The sequence below is a fragment of the Poeciliopsis prolifica genome, unplaced genomic scaffold, assembly GCF_027474105.1.
Source record: "Poeciliopsis prolifica strain line A6 unplaced genomic scaffold, Auburn_PproV2 SCAFFOLD014, whole genome shotgun sequence".
NCBI lineage: Eukaryota > Metazoa > Chordata > Actinopteri > Cyprinodontiformes > Poeciliidae > Poeciliopsis > Poeciliopsis prolifica.
The window spans coordinates 6,557,296-6,579,713 of NW_026562389.1; the positions used below are offsets into that span (position 1 = coordinate 6,557,296).

The window sequence follows — 22,418 nt, forward strand, 5'->3', positions numbered from 1 at the left end:
TACATTTAATAGTGTAACTAGTTTCAACACAACTCTGACTTTAAATAAGCAAACTAAAATTCTACTGAAAGATTTTTCTGACATGAATATTTTCCTCAAAATTTGTTTGTGTCTTCTAGTTTAATCAGCTAGGAATTTGTTTGTAAAGCTCCTCCAGATCTGACCTGGTTTCACTGCTCTGTATGAACAGGAGGCTTTGAGGAACTCAGCAAACTTCCAAGAACAAAAACAGGTACGCCCGAGGTGCATTTCCAGGGTAGCAATTGAAAAGAAAACATAGATGTAGATGTAGCTGTGAATGACGTCTGTATTTTTTTAAAAAAAAATATTAGCCTATAAACAATTGCAAAGTTTTAATTGCCGTTGTTAAGAATTTCACCCAGTGGTGTAAAAACAGAAATGGTGGTTTAAGATGTTAAAGATTAATGTTATAATTTTCCGTTGGCTGTTATTAACTTATAATTGCTTGATGTGAGTCAGGTCTGATGAAATTGGGTCAGAGACAAAACATGTTTTCACTTGAGGAACATGCTGAACCATTCTCTTTCTGAGCTGAGTAATGTTTTAAAAATTTGTCCCACGATGAAACTAGTTGATCATTCCCAAACATTTATCAGAGTCAGACATTCTGACTTCCTCTTGCATTTGAGTTTTAATGTTCAGAACTTTGAGCTGTTGTTTTTTAAATGGTTACAAATTAAACTGGTTTAGCATAAAAATTATATTAATTTTAGCCTTTAAAACAACTTCAATGGGTATTGGGTATTTCAACATTACAATAACTTGAAATCTTTAAATAAAAATTTAATTGGTATGACATTCTCACCCATGAGGTTAAGTAGTTCTGTTATGAAATATATGAGTAGGTTTAATTATTGTGCATTCTATTTATTTTACTGAGGCTTTAAGTCTTTGTGACACTCTCTCTTAGCTTGCAGCTCACACCTGATGTGGACACGACGGTCATGCTTGGAGAAAAAAAAGAGAGGATGAAATTACAACCTCCATTTAAAAATTTAGAGCATTAACCAATGTCAACAATACCATCTTTACAGTCCTTGGTTTGTTTACATTTTTTGTTGCACCATCAGATGAAGATGAATTATAATCAAACCACAGTTGAAACCAGAAGTTTAAATACATTTTCAAAAAAATAAAAAATAAAATTCTCCCTCACTCCCTGGAGTTAAATTGGACCAAACCTTTCTATTTTGGGTCAGTTAGAATCACCAAAAGTATTTCAGTATGTTTGGATATTTCCATTTTGTCTGTACTTGAATAATTGTTTAAGCAGATAAATACAGCACCTTCAAATATCTGGAAATTGTTCCCCAAGACTTATTTCTCTTCAGAAAGCAATTTGTTTAAGGTGTGACACTAAATAACTCAAATGGCTTTGAAAACTATCAGAAGTTTTGAAAGTCATGAAATGACTTTCCTTCATTGTTTAATAATTACTCTGTATTTAAACTTCTGATTTTAAAGACTGTCATGAATAAATCTTTCACATATATTGCCATTATTGTAATATATGTAGCAAATAGAAATAATTTTGCTAATTTCATCTGACCTACAACAAAAATTTATTTGGTCTGATTTAACTTCAGAGAGTGAGGAAAAAATGTTTTATTCAGTGTATTTAAATATCTGGTTTCAACTTAATTTGTTTGGAAAATCTAGTTTTAGATTCTTAAGTCACAATTGTTTGGATGTTTATTTATCTTACAACATTCAGATTAACTTTCGTTTTGCTAAATTTACATCATAAAAAAAACACAAAAGCATAAATGGATCTGTTAAGTCCCACATATTTTATTTGTCTTGAGCCAAATACAAAGTAATATGTCCAAGCGATTTGTCATTTCGCATTCTTGATGGTACAATATAAAAATAATTGCACAACATTTTTGATCATAAAATAAATCTGTAAATACATTTCAGTATTTAAAGTACATTAAGTGCAATCAAACAGTTTCCATTATTTTACAGTCATATCTCTTTAGATTCTTTCAGCAAATTACCAGCAACTATTCCTAAAAACAACAGAAGTCCCAGATTTCTGTTTGAACTAAACTGTTTCCAACAATCTTCTGCTTTGTTGATGTCCACTGTGTAAATCTAAGAAAAAAAGTAATTGTGTTACTAGAAGATCCAGATTTAAAAAGCATCTACACAACATCAGGTAGTGAGCGTTTTCATGTTCCTCACCTGGCGTGCGAGGTGGACGGCCACAGCGGTCAGCGCGACATAGTAGGGAAGCGTCTGCTCGGCATTGACTCCGGCTACGACCAGTCCAGACAACATGGCCGCCGTGAAGCCGCTTAGCCAAAGTTTGGTTCGCTCCTGGAACATCAGCGCTGTGGATTTTACTCCCACTTTAACGTCGTCCTCTTTATCCTGCGTAATAAACACCAATGGGACATCAGAACTCTATCATTTAATAGATAAGATAAGATAAGATAAGATAAGATAAGATAAGATAAGACAAATAAATAAAGCACTTCGTCAGTCAGTTGTATGATTTAAACGTGTGAAATACGGTCAAACGCGAGTCATAACCTGGAGTGGTCGGAATTGCACCTGGTTTGCATATGGGAAACACGACACGACAGATGATTTTTTTTAGAATAGGAAGTCGTAATGTCCCACTTCCAGGTACAACTGGAACGCACCATGACTCCATCCGTTGACGACAGGACACAGATTCTTGAACTACTCTGCTTGAGGCAACAAGTGTTTAGATCCAAATTCATTTTTAATATATGATATATAAAAATTACTTGATCAAAAAAAGAACATCAGCAGATTGAAATACAGCGGAAGACTCAAGTTGTATTCTTGGGGTTGTTATTTATGACTTCCGCTGGACAGCAGGTGTCACTGGCGCCCCAAAGGTTTCAATTGTCAACAGTAATGAAACTTCCCCATAGATATAAAGTGTGTATTTATATATATCCTGTGATGAGTGGTTTTGGCCCCCCCTACTGGTTGCCTATAACTACGAAGGAAAACTGAAAATTCCACAGTCTGTTTAACGCTCTACTGTGGTAAGCCATCAAATCCAGTTCTCTTCTGAATAGTACTGGTAGTTGTGCTCAAAGACAAAAGTGGAGTTTTATTACAGTACACAGAGTGATTAGTGGACCAGTAGGGAAACTCATTGTGCTATTTGTGTTGTTGACCACTCACTGCAGTAAGCATGACAGGACAAATTAAGGGAAGCTGTCACATATGTATACATATATGCTTATGTGAAAACACCTCTTTATGATTCAAAATTTGTGTCTGTTGAGCTGATTTCACCACCTGATGAGCATAGATTGTGTCATATACCAACGTCCACATCACTCCAGAGAAATACAGGGGAAGGCACACGGACCAATCACAGGAGCCCTTCACAGCGGCCCAGCCAAGCAGAGCGCCCCAGTTAAAAGTGAGCCCTGCAGAGAGGCGACATGAGCAAGACTTTAGCTTCAGTGATGTGGAGAGACAACGGCTTTAAGATGGAAAATCTAACTTTCCTAAAACACTCACCCAATACGAGCTGTGGCCAGTAAGTGATCCTCTTCATCAGTGGGTAAGTGATGACAAGAGAGAGAGAAGAGGCACCAAGAGCTATGCTGCCAAGAGAGAATGAACACAAAATCATAAACCTTTAAAAAGAAATCACTTTCTAACAATCTGGAATATAAGTTTATATTGTAAAATTATAAAAAAAATTATTTAGAAGAAAAAACTCATATCAATCTTCTCTGAGTAAGTGGAGCTTTTAGCAACCTTGAGAGATACAAAGTCTGGGTTTCCATAGCTGTTTTTTCCTTGTTTGCTTTGATTTTGTCTTGAGTTCTGAATCTTCTGATTCCTCAGTTCCCACAAAAATTCCCAATTAAGTGAATTCAACATAAACTACCACTCAAACCTAAAAAGAATAAATTCCTGCAAGATCTTATTAAACATGCCAACATTATATGTCCAGTGATATTCCAGATACTTGCACAAAATGCTTTTTTGAAAAACAAACTCTTCTCCATTGTCTGAAATTGTCTTAAAATCCAGAAATTTTGGGAGGATGTTATCAAGTGCCTATCTAATTTGTTTAAGGTGAAAGTCCCTTTAGACATAAAACTTTGTGCACTAGGAATAAACCCAACACAATTTATACAATCAGAGAAGAGCACTAAATAGATACAATATGGATTTCTTCAAGCCAAGATATCTATTGCATTATGCTGGAAGAGCATGGACGCTGTTCCCTGGGACTCTGGAAGAAAGAAATTGCAAATTCGCTTGGACTGGAAAAAGTAACGTACATCGTAAGGGTAAACAGCGGGACTTTCAGAACCTCTGGGAGCCGTACATAAGGACCACAGGGACTGAAGGCGGAGCTTAGAAATGTGTGTCTTGACTACAGCTTCTATTTATATATCATCTTTTCATTGTCTCTGTCTTAATCTGAAGGGCTTTATATAGATTTGGAACTAAACATGATATATGTTTGAGCGTATGTGTGTATAAGTGCATGTTTCCAATTGTTGTGCCCTAAAAGAAAAAAATCAATAAAATATATGGAAAAAAACATGCCAATATTTTTATCCAATCAATCAATTGTCTATATATTTTTTTAGATCCCCATTAGCATCAGACAGAGTACATTTACAAAAACATCATTATAATTAGTAATTTAATCAGAATAATCAAGTACTAAAAAATAGAACTTAGAAAGGGACATATTACAGATATTAGAGGTCTACAAGTCTGCATGCATAATTTTAAACTTGGATCCTATTTTTTCATATGTGGCTCAGTGGGTACAGAAGTCTTCTTAAAGTCAGACAGTTATGGGTTCAACTTTAGCTTCATGTTGAAGCTGAAGTTGAACCCTCAAGGCACTTATCAATCTCTATGACTGTGATTGGTCAGCATGACTGGAAAACCTCCATAAATTTAGTCTATTTACCAATTACAAGAAATGACAAGTATCTGTAAACCTTGATCGGAACTGCAAGTCGGATTGCAATAAAAAGCTTAAAAGATTTAATTATCTTTTAATAAGCTGCACTCGGTTACCTGTAGTAGTTGAGACACAGAAGAACACAGAGAGCGAGGGAGAGTTGCCCTCCAAGGAAAACCAGTGCCTGCATCTGTGAAATTTCCCCTGATGCGATTGGTCTGCAGGCTGTCCTGGCCACCTGCACAGAAACGTCACCACTTCACCTCAGACTAATGAAAATATGATGACTGTCAGTAAGAAAACAATACGCTTACCTGGAAAAACAGGAAAAAGGTCATACATCTGATTTGTTAATAATCATTAACAATCATTAACAAATAATCATTAACAAATCAGAAAATATCTGTCAAGATTAAAAAACAAAGTATCCTAACCCAAGTAGATGAAAAATAATTACCTTTTTTTTGTTGTGACACCACTTGGTTATGTTCTGTTTTGCCATTTTAATGTTTATCTTCTTTTTTTGTTTATTTTACTTTTATTGTTGTTATTCGTTCTCTTACCTAATTGACTAGTAGTTATTTTATTGATTAAGACCTCTGCTTGTTAGCCTATATTTGTTTTGTATGCACTATTTGATAATAAATTAGAAAAAAAGAAAATCTGATGGCTGCAGAAACACTTTGCAATAAAACTATATGCTTGAAGGTTTTTTAATATTTTAAAGAGATCTAGATCCCAATAGGGTTTTTGCCCGGTTAAATAAAGGATACAACAAAAGAATGATCATAAATATGTTAGTTTGGTTTACTTGTTTGTCAAAGTCTTTATCCCACATGTCGTTGATGGTGCAGCCTGCCCCCCTCATCAGCAGGGCACCGGTACCAAACAGGGCAAGCATCCCGACATCCGGGAGGCACCCAGGCTCCGCTGCCAAGGCGATGCTCCACGTACAAGGAAGATAGAGCAGCCATGTTCCTAAAAACGAGACACTGCTGAATTTAAAAGAGGATTATCTGCTAAACATTAAAAAAAACAGACTAAAAATAGAAATTCAGCCAAGAAGAAACTGTGCCGAGCAGGAGGATTAACTGTGGTCTGACTGAAGTTGTTTGAGCAAAGCCTTAGCAACACATTAATGCATGAACTGATTTTTTTTCTGAAAGCAATGAGAGACTAAACAACAAATACATTTTTTTAAATTTTATGGATCTGCAATCTTTCCAATCATATTTCAAATTAATAATCAACTCTTCTGTGAAAACTTGTTTTACTTGTGGTGTTTTCCAATATTCATCAATTGATTCATAATTTTTTGAGTTTCTTTAGTAGATAACATTCTGTGTTATTTTTCCTTCAGATTTTATGCCAACTATTCTTAGTTTTCTATTTAATCACAAGGTTTTCACAATGCTGTGTGAAAACACAGCATTTGTGGTTGATTGACAACCACAAAGATATTTCATCCCTCTGAACATCAATCATGTAAAAATATTTTATTTTTACATGAATAAAAATATGTTGCAGTGCTGCTACTCTTAAGCTGAGGTGGCTAAAGTACCCAAATTTTATTCTCAAGTAAAAGTAGCACTACTTCTTTAATCTACTTTTACTAATAGTAAGAGTTAAAAAAAAGTATCTGGTTAAAAGTACTAAGTAACTGATCAGAATATCTGGTTGAATATTTAAAAATAATTTCATCAGGCTGACAAAAATGTAAAGTTAGGTCCAAATTCTGGTATTTTATAGACTAGAACAAAATAATCAATTCCAAATAACATGTTCAGGGCACATTTTTCTAAACCATAATTAACTATGGAATTAATACTTAAGTAATTCAAATGCATTTTATATTAGAACAGTGTGCCAAATGTCACAGCAGACTCAGAAAGTAGAAAGTAAAATTAGAAAAAACAAAGAATAAGTCTTATATTAGCTTAAATTGTATATGTTTTTGTATCTCATGCATTTTTTTTATTTTTCTTCATTCAGTGAAGTTACTCACAGTGGGTAGAGTATCCAGAAATGTTACACCAGAGATACTTAATAAAAAATATTTCTCAAGTAACAGTAAAAAGTACAGTGTAGTGAAACTACCCCTAAAAGTATTTTTATTCCAAAAAGTTGCTCAAAAAAATAAAATGGAGTAAATGTAGTTAGTTCAGTTCTCAAATACAATTTTGAGATACTCTAATAAAGATGACATTTGTAAAGTTACATTGTAAAAGAAAAACAGCAATAATTTGCTTTATTGAACTTGTATTTGCATTTATGAAAATGTGAATAACATGGTAAAAATATGACTTTGACAAGTTACATGAATTATTAGTGTTATTTTACTGCATAACTTTACAAACGGCACCCCATGTTGATGAACAGTCTTTTGATGAACAGTCTTTGATGAACAGTCTTTTAGAGGGAATGAATGCAGTTACCGATGGGTTTGTCCAGCCTCATCAGTCTCAGGTAAGGCTGGACATGAGCAGGAGCTGAGTTCACCACATTAGCACCAGACAGACTGAACGACCTGCGCTGGGTTTCTCTGGGTCTCAGCTTAAACACCACAGACTCTGAATGGAAGCCGTTTTTCCTCCTCGCTGTTTGGTTCTGCGGGAAGCAGTGGGACAGGGCGGAAAGACAGGACGGGGGACAGGTCCGGCGCACAGCGGTCCATCTCAGGGCCGTCAGAGTCAACCGGCTGCTCAGCCTCTTAGGGAACATGACGTTTCTCTTCGGTCAGCTGCGCATTTTCACATTTAAAACCGCAATATAAAAAAAAATCCCAAAGAAAATAAGCGACCTCGCGCTGCAGAACGCTTCTACTGTTGCGGTACGTTCAGTATTATTGTCCGGAGGAAACGACCACAACAAGAAGCGGAACGAATTACGTACCGCTTTAAACGCCAAGAAAAGCTGCTTATTTTGTCCCTGAACGTTGACTAGGAGATCTAACCAAAAACTAAAACCAGAATTGAGGGCAATAGTTAGCATTTTATGTTGGCTGTTTTTGCGCAAGTGAAGTACAAAGAAGGTCGCCTGTTTATAGAATTTATATATTTTTCTGACCACATCGTTGTACAGCGTTACGCCCCATGTCATTTATATCAAACTAATACTTTATTCTGGGACGTTTTACTGATTTACAAATTTTTCTTTAAATCAGACTTCTGTCTCTGTCTGCCTCCATCTTCCCATTTGTGTGGAAACTTGCAAAAATCCGCCTAGTACCATTTAGTAAAAATTTCAATTGAAACGTGTGATCATATATTATTTTATTTATTCATTTATTTATGTATATTGAGAAAACATTTCTGTTCACAAAAATAAAGAAAAACAATATGTCAGTAAAGTATAGTAATATAATGATACATACATTGGAACAAAAACAACCAAACAAACAGACATTATGATAAATTAAAAATATACAATGATTTACTACATTAACCTGTGTTTACAGCTTTTTATTTATACTCTTTTCAGTAGTGGATAAAAATTCGATGTCTTTAACAAAAACTGTATAAGAAAATACATAAATAAGGTCAAGAGGATAAAAAAATTACACTTGTCAGAATGAAATTTGCCAAATATAATAATTAGATTAATTGTCAGTCTTCTGCCCGGATTTGTATTTAATAATAATAATAATAATAATAATAATAATAATAATAATAATAATAATAATAATAATAATAATAGTATGTTTTGCAAAAGTTTTGTATCAGCATTACAAATTATAAAGTTATAAAAAATTTTCCTGTGATACAATCTGAGGAATTGAGGAAAAGATGACAGACTTTTTATTCTGAATATTTTCGGAATTCATTCAATCCTCAAGGTGGCGGTAATGAGAATCGACCAGTTCGACTCGAGATCAATCAACTAGAAGAAGAAAAAGGAGAAGAATCCTAGCAGCAGAAGGAGGGAGGAAGGCCAGATTTACTCGCGGGAAAAATGGCGGAAACGTGTCTATTTGTGTTTTTCTGTTGCAGCGCCTCAAAACATTGACTTGTAGGTATTTTTTGTGTTTATCTTCATGTGTGAGTACAATGCAGTTGAACCGCGAGTCACTTCAGGTTAATATATGTACCGCTAAATGTTTCTGGGGAGGTTTTGTTAGGGTTCTAGTAGTTTATGTCTCCTGTCTGCAGGACGTACAGGACAGAAAAGTTAAATACAGAGGTGGGCTTATCGGTCGATTTTCTAAAACACAAAAGGGAAAAGTTACGTCGTTTTTAGCCTCTAACATGTGCAGTTTTCAACAAAATACAAATTATATGGAGCATGAATTGCATTCTCATTAATGGAAACAATTTTACTTGTTAATCCTTCAGGTGTGCCGTAGTGGGATTTTAACGGGAAGCAACTGAATGAAATGCAAAGTGGTATGTATTATAATGACAGTCCACATTCTCTCTTTTGCAAACTTGTTTTAATTAAAGCTGTGCAGCTCCCCTTATATGTCCTCCCTTGTAATTTTTAGATCCAGTGCAATTTTCCACCTTTGGACACATGGAGAAGTCGGTTCCCCAGGAATGCCTGCCAAAGTCTTTCTATTGCTCTAAATGCACCTTAATTTTCAAATCTAAGGTGTACCTCTTCGAACATCTCAACAAGGTACATTGCTTGGACATAGATGTGTGTCTGAGAGATGCTGGCTTAAAATATGCTGAGAGTAACAAGGTCAATACAGAGAAGAGCAGAAGTGCAGGAAAGAGTTTTACGTGCAGGAACTGTGATTTTAAGACTTGCAGTCGAGACGTTTTAACGAAGCACGAGACACAGTGTGGGAAAACTGAAAGCCCCAAATTGATTGAAACTATCACGACACCTGTCTCTACATCAAGCCAACACGATGAAGCTGAAGAAGCATCCTCATCTAAGGATCTCAGAACATACAAGAGGCCATCACCGCAAACCATCACAAAGTATTTCACAGCAACATCTGAGTCAAATGTAAAGCTCAAGTTAGCTAGTGATACAAAAAAAAGTTTAGAGGAAACCCCTCAGATCGATGTATCTTTTCAACAGTCAGACATTTTTAAACATGCTGACTATCTTTACCATTCTAAGCGAGGAGAATCGGATTCTCAGGCCGAACAAACAAATATGCTAATTAGTGAGGCTGGCAGGAAGACCAGTAATGAAAGCTTAAACACTCCAGCAAGTAAAAAACCCAAACTAGAAGGAGAAGCAGCTGAAAATAAAACCAGAAGCCCTTCAGGCAGCACACAGTTTTCATTCGAAGTCAGTGACGAAGAAGAGGAAAGGAAGGCAATGCTTGTTAACAGAGACCCGCCGCGCCCCAAAGTTTATTTCTGTAAGCACTGTGACTACAGCAATGTGAGCTCCAGGCTTGTGTCCTCTCATTATGCCAGCGATCACCCGTATGTCCGATGCAACGCTGGCTACATTCAGCAGTCATCTGATCAAAGCGCGACCTTTCGTTGCCTTGAGTGCCCGGTTGAGTTTCTAAGCACTGTTGACCTGAAGTGGCACTACACAGAAAAACACCCAGAGGCTCCAGATGTGTTCAAGATGAAGCTGAATGAACTGAAACTGGAGTTTAAATGTTTCACCTGTACATTCACCTGCAGCGAGGTGAGGGACCTAAGACACCATTACAAGCAAAATCATCGGACTTGGGAAGTGGACAATTCCTTGTTGTTCTGTCAATATTTAGTGAAGGAATGTCAGAAAATGTGTGAAAAAACACCCAGCCCAGAAACGTCTGTGGAGCTTTCCCCAAAGAGCCCCAGCACACCACATAAAGAGGTGGAAATTACACTTTCATGCCACCCGCCAACCTCCGCAGGGCCAGATGCTACGCTGTATAAATGCACTAAGTGTCAGTTTGAGCACAAGTCAGCTGTCGCCATGCAGGTTCACTACCAGAAAAAACACCCAGAAAAATTAGTTTCATTAGATGAAATTAAACAATTAGCTCGTGAAATAATGCCTCAGAAAAAAAGTTTGCAGAAAGAAAAACCCCCAGTACAAATAAAAGAGAAGGATACGACACCCGAAGTTTCCAAAAGTTCTCCAGAGGATTTGAGAATCGAAAATGTTAAATCTCTAGCAGATTATGTCAAACAAGGGAGCTCCCCCTCTAAACATATAAGACAAACAGATGATGAAACGACGTCTTCACAGAAAGTAAAACTCAAACCTGCACCATCTTTGCAAAATGATAGCAAATTGTCTCAATTAGAGCTTCCATCAAAAGCTACTCTGAAAACGCCAGAGAAATGTATGAAGTCTTCAGAAAAAGAAAGCACAACCAAAATGTCACCTTTTAAACCTGACACAGAAACAACCAAGTCTAAATCTGGCAAATTTTTATGTAGTTCACCGCTGGAAATGCATTACTGTCAGTTTTGCAGCTATGCAAGTCCCCAAATCAGAAGTGTTCTTGGCCACCATAATGCAAAGCATTCTGGCCATATGCTCATATCAAAGGCAGACATCATACAGTATAGCGCTGAGGTGATTGAAAATAAGAGCCCAATCACTTTTAGAACAAGTAGTCACATGAAAAACGGCAATGAACCTAAAGCACAGATTAGAAAAACTGAAGTCACTGTGCATGTAGACCAATTGTACTTCTGCCATCTGTGCAATCTTGGAAATCCATCAACACAGGGAATCATTGCTCATCAAAACAAAGTCCACCAATACAAACATTCCAATCGGAAGAGTATTCTTAAATATTCAGCTTTGGTCCGTGAGACGATTGAAAAGAATGGATCATATTCTTCAAAATTACCTCTTCCGATAATAAAAGAAGAGGACAGGGACATGTTCTTCTGCCACTATTGTAACTATAAACACAGATCATTGACTGAAGTAGCACACCATTTCTCCAGAATACACTGCAAACCTTTTAATAAAACTGATATTCGTCAGTACACGTCAAAGGTTCTCGAACAGCTCCAGGAATCTCCTCTGAAGTCAGCTGCAAACCAAGAGAAACCGGAGGGCAAAAAAGAAGTGACAAACATGTCTTCCATAACCTTTTCCAACTCAGTAATAAACACCGAAACGCATAGAAAGCTTCCATGCAAGTACTGCACATTTACTACTCAGTATGTGTTCCTTTTGTTGTCACATATGAGGAAAATTCACTTTTCAAAACTCTCAGTTACAGCCGTTCTAAGACTTTGTTTCCGTAAAGGAGCGTTAGAATCAGGCTATCACTGCGAGTGGTGCGTTTTCAGTCACAAAAAAGCAGAGGTGGTCCATAAACACTACCAGGACCGACATCCGGGCTGCAAGCAGATGAGCCTTGGGACTGTGAAGGCTCGGTTATTTGTCGGCATCAAAGAATTAGATTCAAAAGACGAGAAAACTGAACTAAAATCATTCTCTAAAGGCCAGACATCCCAAAGTTCGCAAAAAGACCAAACTCAGCTTTATCATTGCACATTATGTCCTTTCAAAAGTAATGCACAGCGCTATCTTACACGCCACTGCAACAGGTTTCATCCTTTGCTGGTAAAAGATTCCCCAAGTGACAAAGGGACAAGAGAAAAGAGCGAGTTGGACGACCTCAACGAAATGCCAGGATTGTTTGAATCTTTCCAAGTGCCTCTTGAAGACACAGATGAAGAAACTTCATCTTCCGATGTGTTCAAGTGCCCTTCATGCCCAGCGACGTTTCACAACAAGCACGGTCTGAGCGTTCACACTGGAATAAAACACCTCCACTGTAGAAATGTGAAAAAACAACCCGAACAAATTGAAGGGCATGTGCATGTCTACAAGTGTCCATATTGCAGCTATTTCAACACCAGTCATCAAGGAGTCCTCACTCATTGCCAGATGAGGCATCCTGCCTCCACCTCCAGGGCGGACAGCCTTTATCTGGACACGGCACGTTTGTCGGATTGTGATGACTTCACAAAAGGAAACAGTTCTGATGAAGTTTCAAAATTTAGTGGCTACATGTGCAAAACCTGCCCACAAATCCGTGCAACGCTGAATAAACTGAAAAGACACCGCGAACAGGACCACAATGAGACCACGAGTGGCGTGCCCAAACCAGCTTCTTCTACACCAAAGCTGAGCCGTAGAATCAATCTGGCTAAGCCCAATAGATCGTTTAAGACTGTCTCCAAGACTTCTCTTCTCACCAAGAAGGTCTACATCAGGATAAAGTGTCCACACTGTCCTTATGTCTGCAGCACAAACCTTGGAATGAACAGTCACATGCTTAAGCAGCACAACAATGCTGCTCCAAAGGACGGCATACATAAATGCATGATGTGCTCACAGACATATCCTTTTAAAAAACGACTTGCAAAGCATTATGTCCGGTCTCATGGAAAAAGTGCCTTTCAGAAATACTACATTCCACTTTACAAGTCATTTCAGAAGAAGAAAGAGTTGTCATCTCAGCAACAGCAAAATAACTCGGAAAAACGGCTGATCTATATATGCCCTACTTGTCCATATGTGAATACCAGTTACCATGGGACTCTCACCCACTGCCAGATGAAGCACCCGAGCGTTACTGTGAGAGCAGATGAACTGGAAACAGGTGAAATACTCATCTCCAACATTGTGATGTGCTCAAAAGGCAAAGGCTCCTATAAAAGAGGGTACATGTGCAAAAGCTGTCCAGAAATTCATCCATCGATCAAGAAACTAATAAACCACTGTAGAAATGTACATGGGAAGGCAGCCGTTTCTGAGCTTCTGTCTGAAACAGAGAAGCAGGATGACGATGAAGATGAAGAAGAAACATCTGTGCAGCATCAGAGGGAAGATGGAAAACCAGCCCCCTTAAAGATAGTGCTGAAAAAAGACTCGTCTTACAAGTGCGAGTTGTGTACTTACTCAGCTTTAACACGAAAAAATCTCCAGTGTCATTACAAATATTTCCACAAACTGGATGCGCTTAGTACATATAAGAAGTTGGAAAAGTATAACAAACGTAAGAACAACTTCCTCTTTAAATATATTGAGTTAAAAAAACAGCTAAATCTCATTTGCAAGAAATGCCCCAACGCGGTGTTTGACTCATCCCAGTTGCTGATTGAACATTATAACAATTTTCATCACTTGAGGAGCAAATCTGACTTCACGGTGGTATCATTTGGAGTGAGAAAGAAAAGCACTGGGCTCTACAAGTGCAACTTCTGCAGAAAGAATCTGCATGGAATTAGATATCTCACCAGACACCTGGATCGCCACAGAGACCAGATGAAGGTTGAGGCGTCGCAAAAAAAACTTTCCTTTGCCAGTGGAACAGCAGATCCCCCGTCTCCTAAGGTGAGTTACTCTTCAACTCACTGCAAAACCACAAAATCTTACCAAGTATTTTTGGTCTAGTTTCCAGTACAGAAACAATTTCAACCCAAGAGCTGTTGTAGCAGTACACATAGCAAACCCATCTATGACCTTATTTTATTTATTTATTCTCAACAGCCCAGTTCTGTTTGTTCAAGAGTTAATCATATTTAAAATTTTGCTGTGCTTTACTCGTGAACAATGACATTATAAGGAATTCTTATTCAAATATCGTATTCCACTTGAAATGAGACAAAACTAATTCACAAGTCACTATTCCGCAATAAATAGCTTTTTTTAAGTAAAAAACATTCCCTAATAATTGTGAAAAAGTACTAGTTGCATTGGCAGATTATTTCACGCATAACATGGAAAAAAATGTCTTGTTTACAAGTGAAATAATCTGCCAGTGGAATAACTATTTTTAAATAAATATGAATTGAGTTAAAATAAGCTCGTACATATTACTGAAAAGTCACTTGTATGTTAGTTTTGTATAATTTCAAGTACTAAAACATTTCTAGGAGAAACTAGTCCAAAATTACTTTTTTGTTTTTGCTCTCCATCTTTTACCACATTTTCCCACTGCAGTTTAATTTCTGCGATTTTAATTCTCAGGTGTCTCAAAAAAAAGATGAACTCCCCACATTTGAAACGATCGCAGAGCTCAGCCAGTGGACGGGTGCACCGGTAGAGGTCATAACCCTTCCTTCCAGTCCTCCACCATCGTCGTTGAATGTCCCAGAGGTCGATCCAGAGGCTGAAGCGCAAGCGGTCGGACACACCTGCAAACTGTGCCAGCGGACGTTCATGTCGCTCAAAGGTCTGCGGTCACATGAACGGAGTCACGCAGCCCTGGGAGCCATTAAGAAACTGGACAACCTGATCAACACAGAGTTCAAAAACAAGTAAGGAAAACTGTTATCATTTAATGTTTAGGATTTTCCTATTGTTTTACTTTATTTTTTATTTTCCCACGGTGGAAACAAAAACACAGTCGATGCTGTTAAGCTCTAAATAAATCTGAAAAAAATCAACAAATGTTTCATCTTACGGTTTTCTCCTTTTTAACATGTATGTATTTTTAGTGAAAATAATCAGAAAACAGAAAGAGAGCCATGTTTAACTCTGCAAAAACTAAATTTTACCGATTTTTTTGTTCAGTTTTTAGAACAACTATCTTTGTACACTTGAAATAAGACAAAATTAACTTACTAGTAATTTCTCAGTAAGATGCATAAGTAAATCCTCAATATTGATGGGGATTGTTCTATTCCCCATCTTGTTCTATTTTCAGAGTATTTCAATTCTAGAAAGACATTTTCTCATAAAGTAATTTATTTGCCAATGGAATTGATACTTTTTCATGAATATGTTTTAATTGACTTAAAACAAGCCTTTGTATCTTGATAAGTTAGTCTTAACTTAATTTGTCTTATTTCAAATATTAATATATGTGCACTAGAAACTAGAACAAAATTACTTGGTAATATTTAGTGTTTTTGCAGTGAAGTAACATTTTTATATTTTAGCTAGTTCCTCGTTTACTTCAAATAAAATTAGATTTACGTTTTCTGGCATATTTGTCCCACTTCTCCCAGTGTTTAACAAATTCACAGAATTACAGAAAATATAAATTTTTTACATCCTATAAATAACCACGATCATGTCTTTCTATTTCTTAACAGGAATTACTTCTTTCCAGTAATTCAGCACCTTTGGACAAACCTAAAACATGTGATGATAATTCTTGTAACCATATGTTCTCCAGAAATCAGCAGTTCTTCTTGAATAACACACACTTTGTGTTTATTTTCAAATAAAAAGCTATACTAAAATTTTTTTTTTTGTGCAACAAAGCCTGTTTTAATTCTTTAAACATCATGCTTAGCATATGAATTTATAAAAGGAGGGGTGCACTGATAAATTGGACTGATTTTCTTAATTTTGGATGTTTCGTGATTTTTGCATAACTCTACAAAGGTCTAAAAATGAGCCCCTGCTTTCCTTTGCTCTTCTGTGAGAGGACCGATTGACAGACTTGTAGAGTTAACAATAGTCACCCCACTGTTGCCAACTTTAGCAACTTTGTTGCTATTTTTAACAATTTTTCAGTAAAAAAAATTGCAATCAGCAGGTCAGGCTGATTTTCCTTCTAATCATAATGTTTCTAAACATTAAATGTGATTCATTTCTTAATAAGTGTGTGTTTTTATTCTACCAGCATCAGAAAGTACCTCCTCCATAAACCTGAGACTCTGAAGCCTTACCGCTGTGGCTGCTGTGCTTACCGGACGAATTTCATGGCACTTTGGCAAAGTCATTTTCTGAAAAACCATCAAGGTCAGAACCTACCCAATATTTCCACTTTGTTTGGATTTGTTTTTTTATTTTATTTAACAAGGTATTAAACTGCAACTAAATCAGTAGTTTTCTTTTTTTCCTGCAGCATTTCAATGCCTAAAGAGAATACCTTTAGACATAAGTTACACGACAAAAACATAAATTCTTACCAAGTATTTATGGTCTGGTTTCTTGTGCAAATATTTGAATTTACTTGGAAATAATACAAAACTAACTTACAAGAAACGTTTCGGAAAGAAATAGCAGCTTGTTTTAAGTGAATTATTAAAATAAGCAAAAGTATCCAGATTTGTAACTTTACTTGGGTAAGAACAACTAAAAAGTGTTCTTACCAGGTTTTCTGGCATTTAGCAAGTAGATATAATTTTGGTAATTCTAACCAAGCTAAAACAACAAGAAATTGGTCTGATTTAACTTCAGACGATGAGAAGAAAATGTTTGTTTTTTGATTGTGTATGTAAATATCTGGTTTTAACTGCAGCTTAACTTGTACTTATAATGTAGTAAATAGTGCTGCTTAAGTTTAATATCTAGTTTTCTCCGTTTCCAAATTCACAGACGTCATTGAGGAGGAAATCATCAAAACAAGCACTAAGGACGAGGAGATTTCCCAAAGTTCAGACCAGGAGATTCTGAACAACCTGCCTGAACTCAATGAAGAACCAGAGGATGTAGAAGGCAAGTTATTCACCTCAAATCTGATTTAACTTATATAATCTGTCAGAATTGTTCTTTCTTTTTTTTTTTTTAATTACTGAAGTAGTAACACAGTTGGACTTTTTGACAGAATCCACAGAGTCGTACTCGGAGCCTCCAAATGTTCAGCGGCAGTTGACCCACTACAGCCTGATGGCACAAAATCTGGACAAAACTAACATGAATTTGCATGAACTCAGTTTGTCTGATGGAAACCTTCAGTGTGAGATGTGCAACTTCAACACAGAGCACCTGTCGAGCATCCGGCGGCACTACGCTAACCGGCACGGGAAGAAGATCCTAAGGTGCAAAGACTGCGAGTTTTACACGGGTTTAAGGTAAGCTGCAGCCAAATGTGGCATCAATTAAGTAACATTTAGATCAGTCTTTTTCAAACTGTGGTCCACGGACGCCCTCTAGTGGTCCGCGGGTTACTGCAGCTCAACATGCGACGCTACAGCTAGCTTACCGATGACTTTTGTTAAAAATAATGGAGAAGTGGCTTAAAAGAAAAGCTGAAGATAACATGGAAAGAAAACAACTCCAAGATTGCTTGTATAATCAGAGAAAGCCAGGTTCTCCCAGGTGCTGGGAGAAATTTGATTCTTTTCAACGGCTCTAAGCCGTGAACGGTAGGACTCGAGTCTCAGTCAGTGAGAACTGCTCTTTGGTTTCTACGACTTTGACAGTTAAAGTCATTTTTAGGCCTTTTGCTGGAGGACACATTGTCCCAGAGGTTATTGCGACAAAGCTCTGGACAAACCAGCTTTTGGTTGGAACATGACATTCTTTTGCCATGCTAATGACAAAAGAACGCAAGAGAACAATAGAAACAACAAATAAAATTATGAAGTGTGTGTGAACAAAATTGTCCCTCAAAACAAATGGCTATAGAAACCAAAACACCAGCTGAAGACTTTAACATCAAGTTTTTGGCAGAAAGAGAAAAAGAGAAAGCGATAAATCATGCCAATGGAAAATGTTTTAAGTTATCGTATGATACATTTATCTATTATTGTGACAGGCCTACTCATTTTTATTTAATTAATAGTTGGATGGCAAAAGATCCTTTATTAGGAATTTTTTTTCATAGAATGTGAAGCTAAAACTAGGCCACTTGAAGAACCTTTGGTGAAAAATATTTACTAACAAAGGGATTCTTCATTGTAAATGCAAAAAAATATTCATTTTTGGTCCAGATTTGGGATCTTACTGCCCTGTCTGTTCTTTAAGCAGTCTTTTTTGAGCTTGTTGTATATTTAAATTGATGATTAATTAGTTACAGTTATCTGATTAATTGTTTGCACTTTTTACTTGTTAAAAAGGAAAAACATGGAGATGCACATAAAGACGGGCCACTCCACCTGCCAGTCCAAGCCGACTCATCTGAAGGACCTTCGCTGCCCGTTCTGCCTCTACCAGACCAAGAACAAGAACAACATGATCGACCACATCGTCTTGCATCGAGGTGCACCAAGTTCTCTACGAGATTCTTGTCCTCTGATGTGTCATTTTATTTTCAACCTCGCTTTGTGTTTTTTTTTTGTTTGTTTGTTTAATTTCAGAGGAGCGCGTTATGCCCATAGAAGTTCGCCGCCCCAAACTTTCCCGTTACCTACAAGGCATCGTCTTCCGCTGTCACAAATGCACTTTCAGCAGCGGTAGTGCTGAAAACCTGCGCTTGCACATGATGAGGCACGACGACGTTAAACCTTACAAGTGTCGACTCTGCTACTTTGACTGCGCTCGACTCACAGACCTGGAGGCACACCTGAGTGATAAGCATCAGGTGAGGAGGCGTCTTCTCTGCATCACTGACATTCCTTGAAGTCTATTTGCTCAACCAGCTGTCTGCTGTGAAAGGAAGTTTGTATTGGACAGATTTTAGCTTTTATTGTAGCTTTTGGTTGTAATTAAACTGGTTTTAACCTCGAAACTTAAAATGATAAACCCAGTGCTTGAGAACTCTCCAGCTGATGGATAATTAAAATAAATATTCTATAAAAATACTTTCAGAAATCAGTAATTGTTCCTTTAAATTGCTTTTTGTCATTCCTGAAATGTTTATGGATTCGTTTTAGAAATGCAGCTATTTCCATCCATACTGGATACAGATTGTGAAAATAAAAGTGCAGAAAAATCCATCCATCCATCATCTATCTATCTGTTTTCATATCCATCCATCCACCCACCAGTTTGCCCATCCATCTGATCATCCATCCATCATTTTCTGTCCATCTGATCATCCGTTCATAATATCTGCATACTTATAAAGTCTTCTGGATTAATATTTAAATATTTTCTGCAGGTTTTGAGAAACCATGAGCTCGTGGGTCAAGTGAGCCTGGATCAGCTGGAAGCGAGGATGGGTTCCCGACCCGAAGCCAAAGTTAATCTCGGCTCCGACAGTGATGAGCTGGAAGCCGAGAAATTTACCCCTGACTGTGACAACATTCCACACACTGACAGCATTCCAGATTACCACTACACTGAGATGCTTCCAATGAAAGAAGAACAGGAACCTGAGGAGCAGGAGGAAAATGGAAAAACACCTGCCAACAGTTCTGATTCTGACGTTATTCAGCAAAACACGTCCGACCTGCAGAGACACGAGCAGGACTCACAAGGACAAGACCAGCATGCAGCCTTCCATCAATCTGCAAAAGAGCAGCATGAAAAAAATACTGAACCAAAGGCTGAGGAATACAGTGATGCAGATATTAAACACAACGATTGCAGTAAGAACCAAACCACGTGGGCTGATAGACAGGATGAAAAAGTTGCACAGAGGAGTTTGACATCTGATAAAACGACGGATGCAAAGGCCGATGCGCTGCATTTTACGGAGAATCGCTGTAAATCCCAGAGCATCGAGGCGATGGTAGAAGACGACATTGTGCGTCACGTCCTGCTGCTGGACGAAGACGGGAGCCTGCACAAACCGCACAAGAGGGCAGGTCAGGAGAGAACCGTTAAAATGGGAGAAACGACAGAGGGGAATGGAGCAGACGATGAGAAAAATGATAAAGTTTGTAGCACATCTTTCTCCCAGAACCTCAAAATTCAAGACATTATCGTAAATCCAGCCACAGCTAAAAAGAATTCTGCACAGGGAAACGTGTCAAAGCTTCGAGAGGGTTTCAGGTTTGAGCCGCATTTGCTGACACTTTCCCCCAATAATGCTCGACTCAAACTGAGCCACAGGGGGAGTTTGGGCAGCTTATTGGCGAACTTTAAACGGGAGCAAAGCCAGAGTCCAAAAATCATTAAGGATGAATCGGAACCGAGCAGAGAAAAAGCAGTACCTGAGGAGTGTGCGAATGAAGAGCCGCCCCATCTCGAACAGTGTGAGGAGAAAAAGGAGGATGAGCAGATGGAGAAGACGGACGGAGAAGTTGAAGTTAACAAGAAAAACGAATGCAAGGTTCAGGTTTCTCCACATCTTCATGATGGTAGGATTGGTTTTCTTACGTTTTGTACATCCCCCAGAATGCTGTGCGATCTGACTCGGAGTTCAGTGAAATTATTGAATATTCTGTCAGACGTGTTACCTGTTGATATTGATCACAGATCAATATGCTATTGATTTATTGTCCAGCCCTATTGGGAAGGTAAATATTGCCATAATGGGTCCTAAGCACTCAGTGTATTTGTATTTTCTTAGTGTTGATTTCCTGCCCATCCAACCACAACCACAAAGATTTCTAACAATCAGAATCTTATCTGCACCGACATACATATACATACATATATACATAAATGACACCTTCTGGTCATTTAATGCACAGAACTGTCATTTGTGGATGAATATAGAGAATATTAAAATGTTCTTCTTAGGAAATTTCCATCTATTAGAACAATAATAATAGATAGTCTTACAGGATTAATGAAATTTTATTTTTTTTATTTTTTTTATTTATTCTCATAGCAGTAATACTCTGGACATTTTAACATCATAAAATGATGTTAAAATTCAAAAGATAACGTAATGATGATTAATCCCTTGTTTTTTTAGATGCATTCGCCCCCAAGGATGGAGCTTCTGAGTTTCTGCGTGACGAGAAACTGTTTACCTGTGAACTATGTGGACGAAACCTCATGAACATCTCTGAACTGAATCGCCACATCTTACGTCATGGAGTATAAAGTTTCCCATTGTGTTCTCTGATACAAGTATTTCACTGTTCTTTGTTCTCAAACTGTTCCCACTGTTCCCATTATGCAGCCCCTTTTTTTAGATTTTTAATCCTTTTCTAATTAAATATTTTTTTTAATCAACTGCTGTTTTATACATCAACAGTAAGCAAATAAAACTTTAGAATAGGAAGATGACAGTATTGTATGTGACCTGTCTTGAAAGGTTAAAGTCAAAATGGTTCTCTATTGTTTAAAAATGTTACTATTCTTTTATATCTTAACTTGGAGTTCCAGGAAAGTTATTACCCGACGCTGTTGCTGTAAAATATGCAGACACTAACACTGTGAACCGTGCTTGAATTCAAAACTTCACTTTATTCTTCACTAGATTGTAGGTCGTGCCTCTGTTTCCTCAAGGCATTTTTGCTTTTTTTGAATTTTATTCAGATTAACTATTTGGTTTTATTTTTATTTCAATAAACCTTTAGATTAGAATTGTTTGCATTTCAATAGTTATTAAATTAATTTCTCCCACTTGCATTGTACTTTAAACTAATAAAATGAAAGTGAAGACTGCAATTCTTGCTTGAGATTGACCTCAGAAGTAAAACTGTTGTGTAGATTTATTACACATAATGGCATTTCATCTTTTAATTTGAATTTCAACATTTCGAGTGGTGAATTGACAAACCTATGAACAATTGTCCAAATATGGTAACTTGTGTGCCAGTCAGAGACGGGTAGAGTACACAAAAATTGTACTCAAGTAAAATTAGCACTATTTTTACTCCAATAAAAATAAAAAGTAGCCATAGAAGAGATTAAGAGTAAAAAAAAAGTATTTTAATATACAGGTAATAAATTGCTAAATACATATAATTTAGTATTTTCAGACGATTTCACTATTGTGTCTGTGCAACAATAAAGTAAGTTATGTCTTTGATGGTCATTTTATTACGACAAATTTGATGTGTAAAATTAT

At 37.1% G+C, this 22,418-nt stretch overlaps 2 protein-coding genes across 2 annotated transcripts; one reads left to right on the plus strand and one right to left on the minus strand.

The window, feature by feature from the left end:
- Positions 1–1,792: 1,792 nt before the first annotated feature.
- On the minus strand, positions 1,793–7,776 carry coq2 (coenzyme Q2 4-hydroxybenzoate polyprenyltransferase). Its single transcript, XM_055039070.1, has 7 exons — positions 7,387–7,776; positions 5,763–5,929; positions 5,068–5,189; positions 3,535–3,620; positions 3,307–3,440; positions 2,209–2,397; positions 1,793–2,118 (listed from the first exon to the last, which is right to left on the minus strand). The coding sequence occupies exons 1-7, from the start codon at positions 7,670–7,672 to the stop codon at positions 1,990–1,992; spliced, it is 1,113 nt and encodes a 370-aa protein (XP_054895045.1). The 5' UTR covers positions 7,673–7,776; the 3' UTR covers positions 1,793–1,989.
- A 1,078-nt stretch (positions 7,777–8,854) lies between these two features.
- On the plus strand, positions 8,855–22,327 carry LOC129365739 (zinc finger protein 462-like). Its single transcript, XM_055039170.1, has 11 exons — positions 8,855–8,959; positions 9,283–9,333; positions 9,432–14,221; positions 14,858–15,147; positions 16,464–16,582; positions 17,162–17,281; positions 17,391–17,637; positions 18,625–18,767; positions 18,865–19,088; positions 19,608–20,751; positions 21,315–22,327. Exons 2-11 carry the CDS (start codon positions 9,324–9,326, stop codon positions 21,443–21,445), a joined length of 7,218 nt encoding a protein of 2,405 aa, XP_054895145.1. The 5' UTR covers positions 8,855–8,959; positions 9,283–9,323; the 3' UTR covers positions 21,446–22,327.
- Positions 22,328–22,418: the final 91 nt, after the last annotated feature.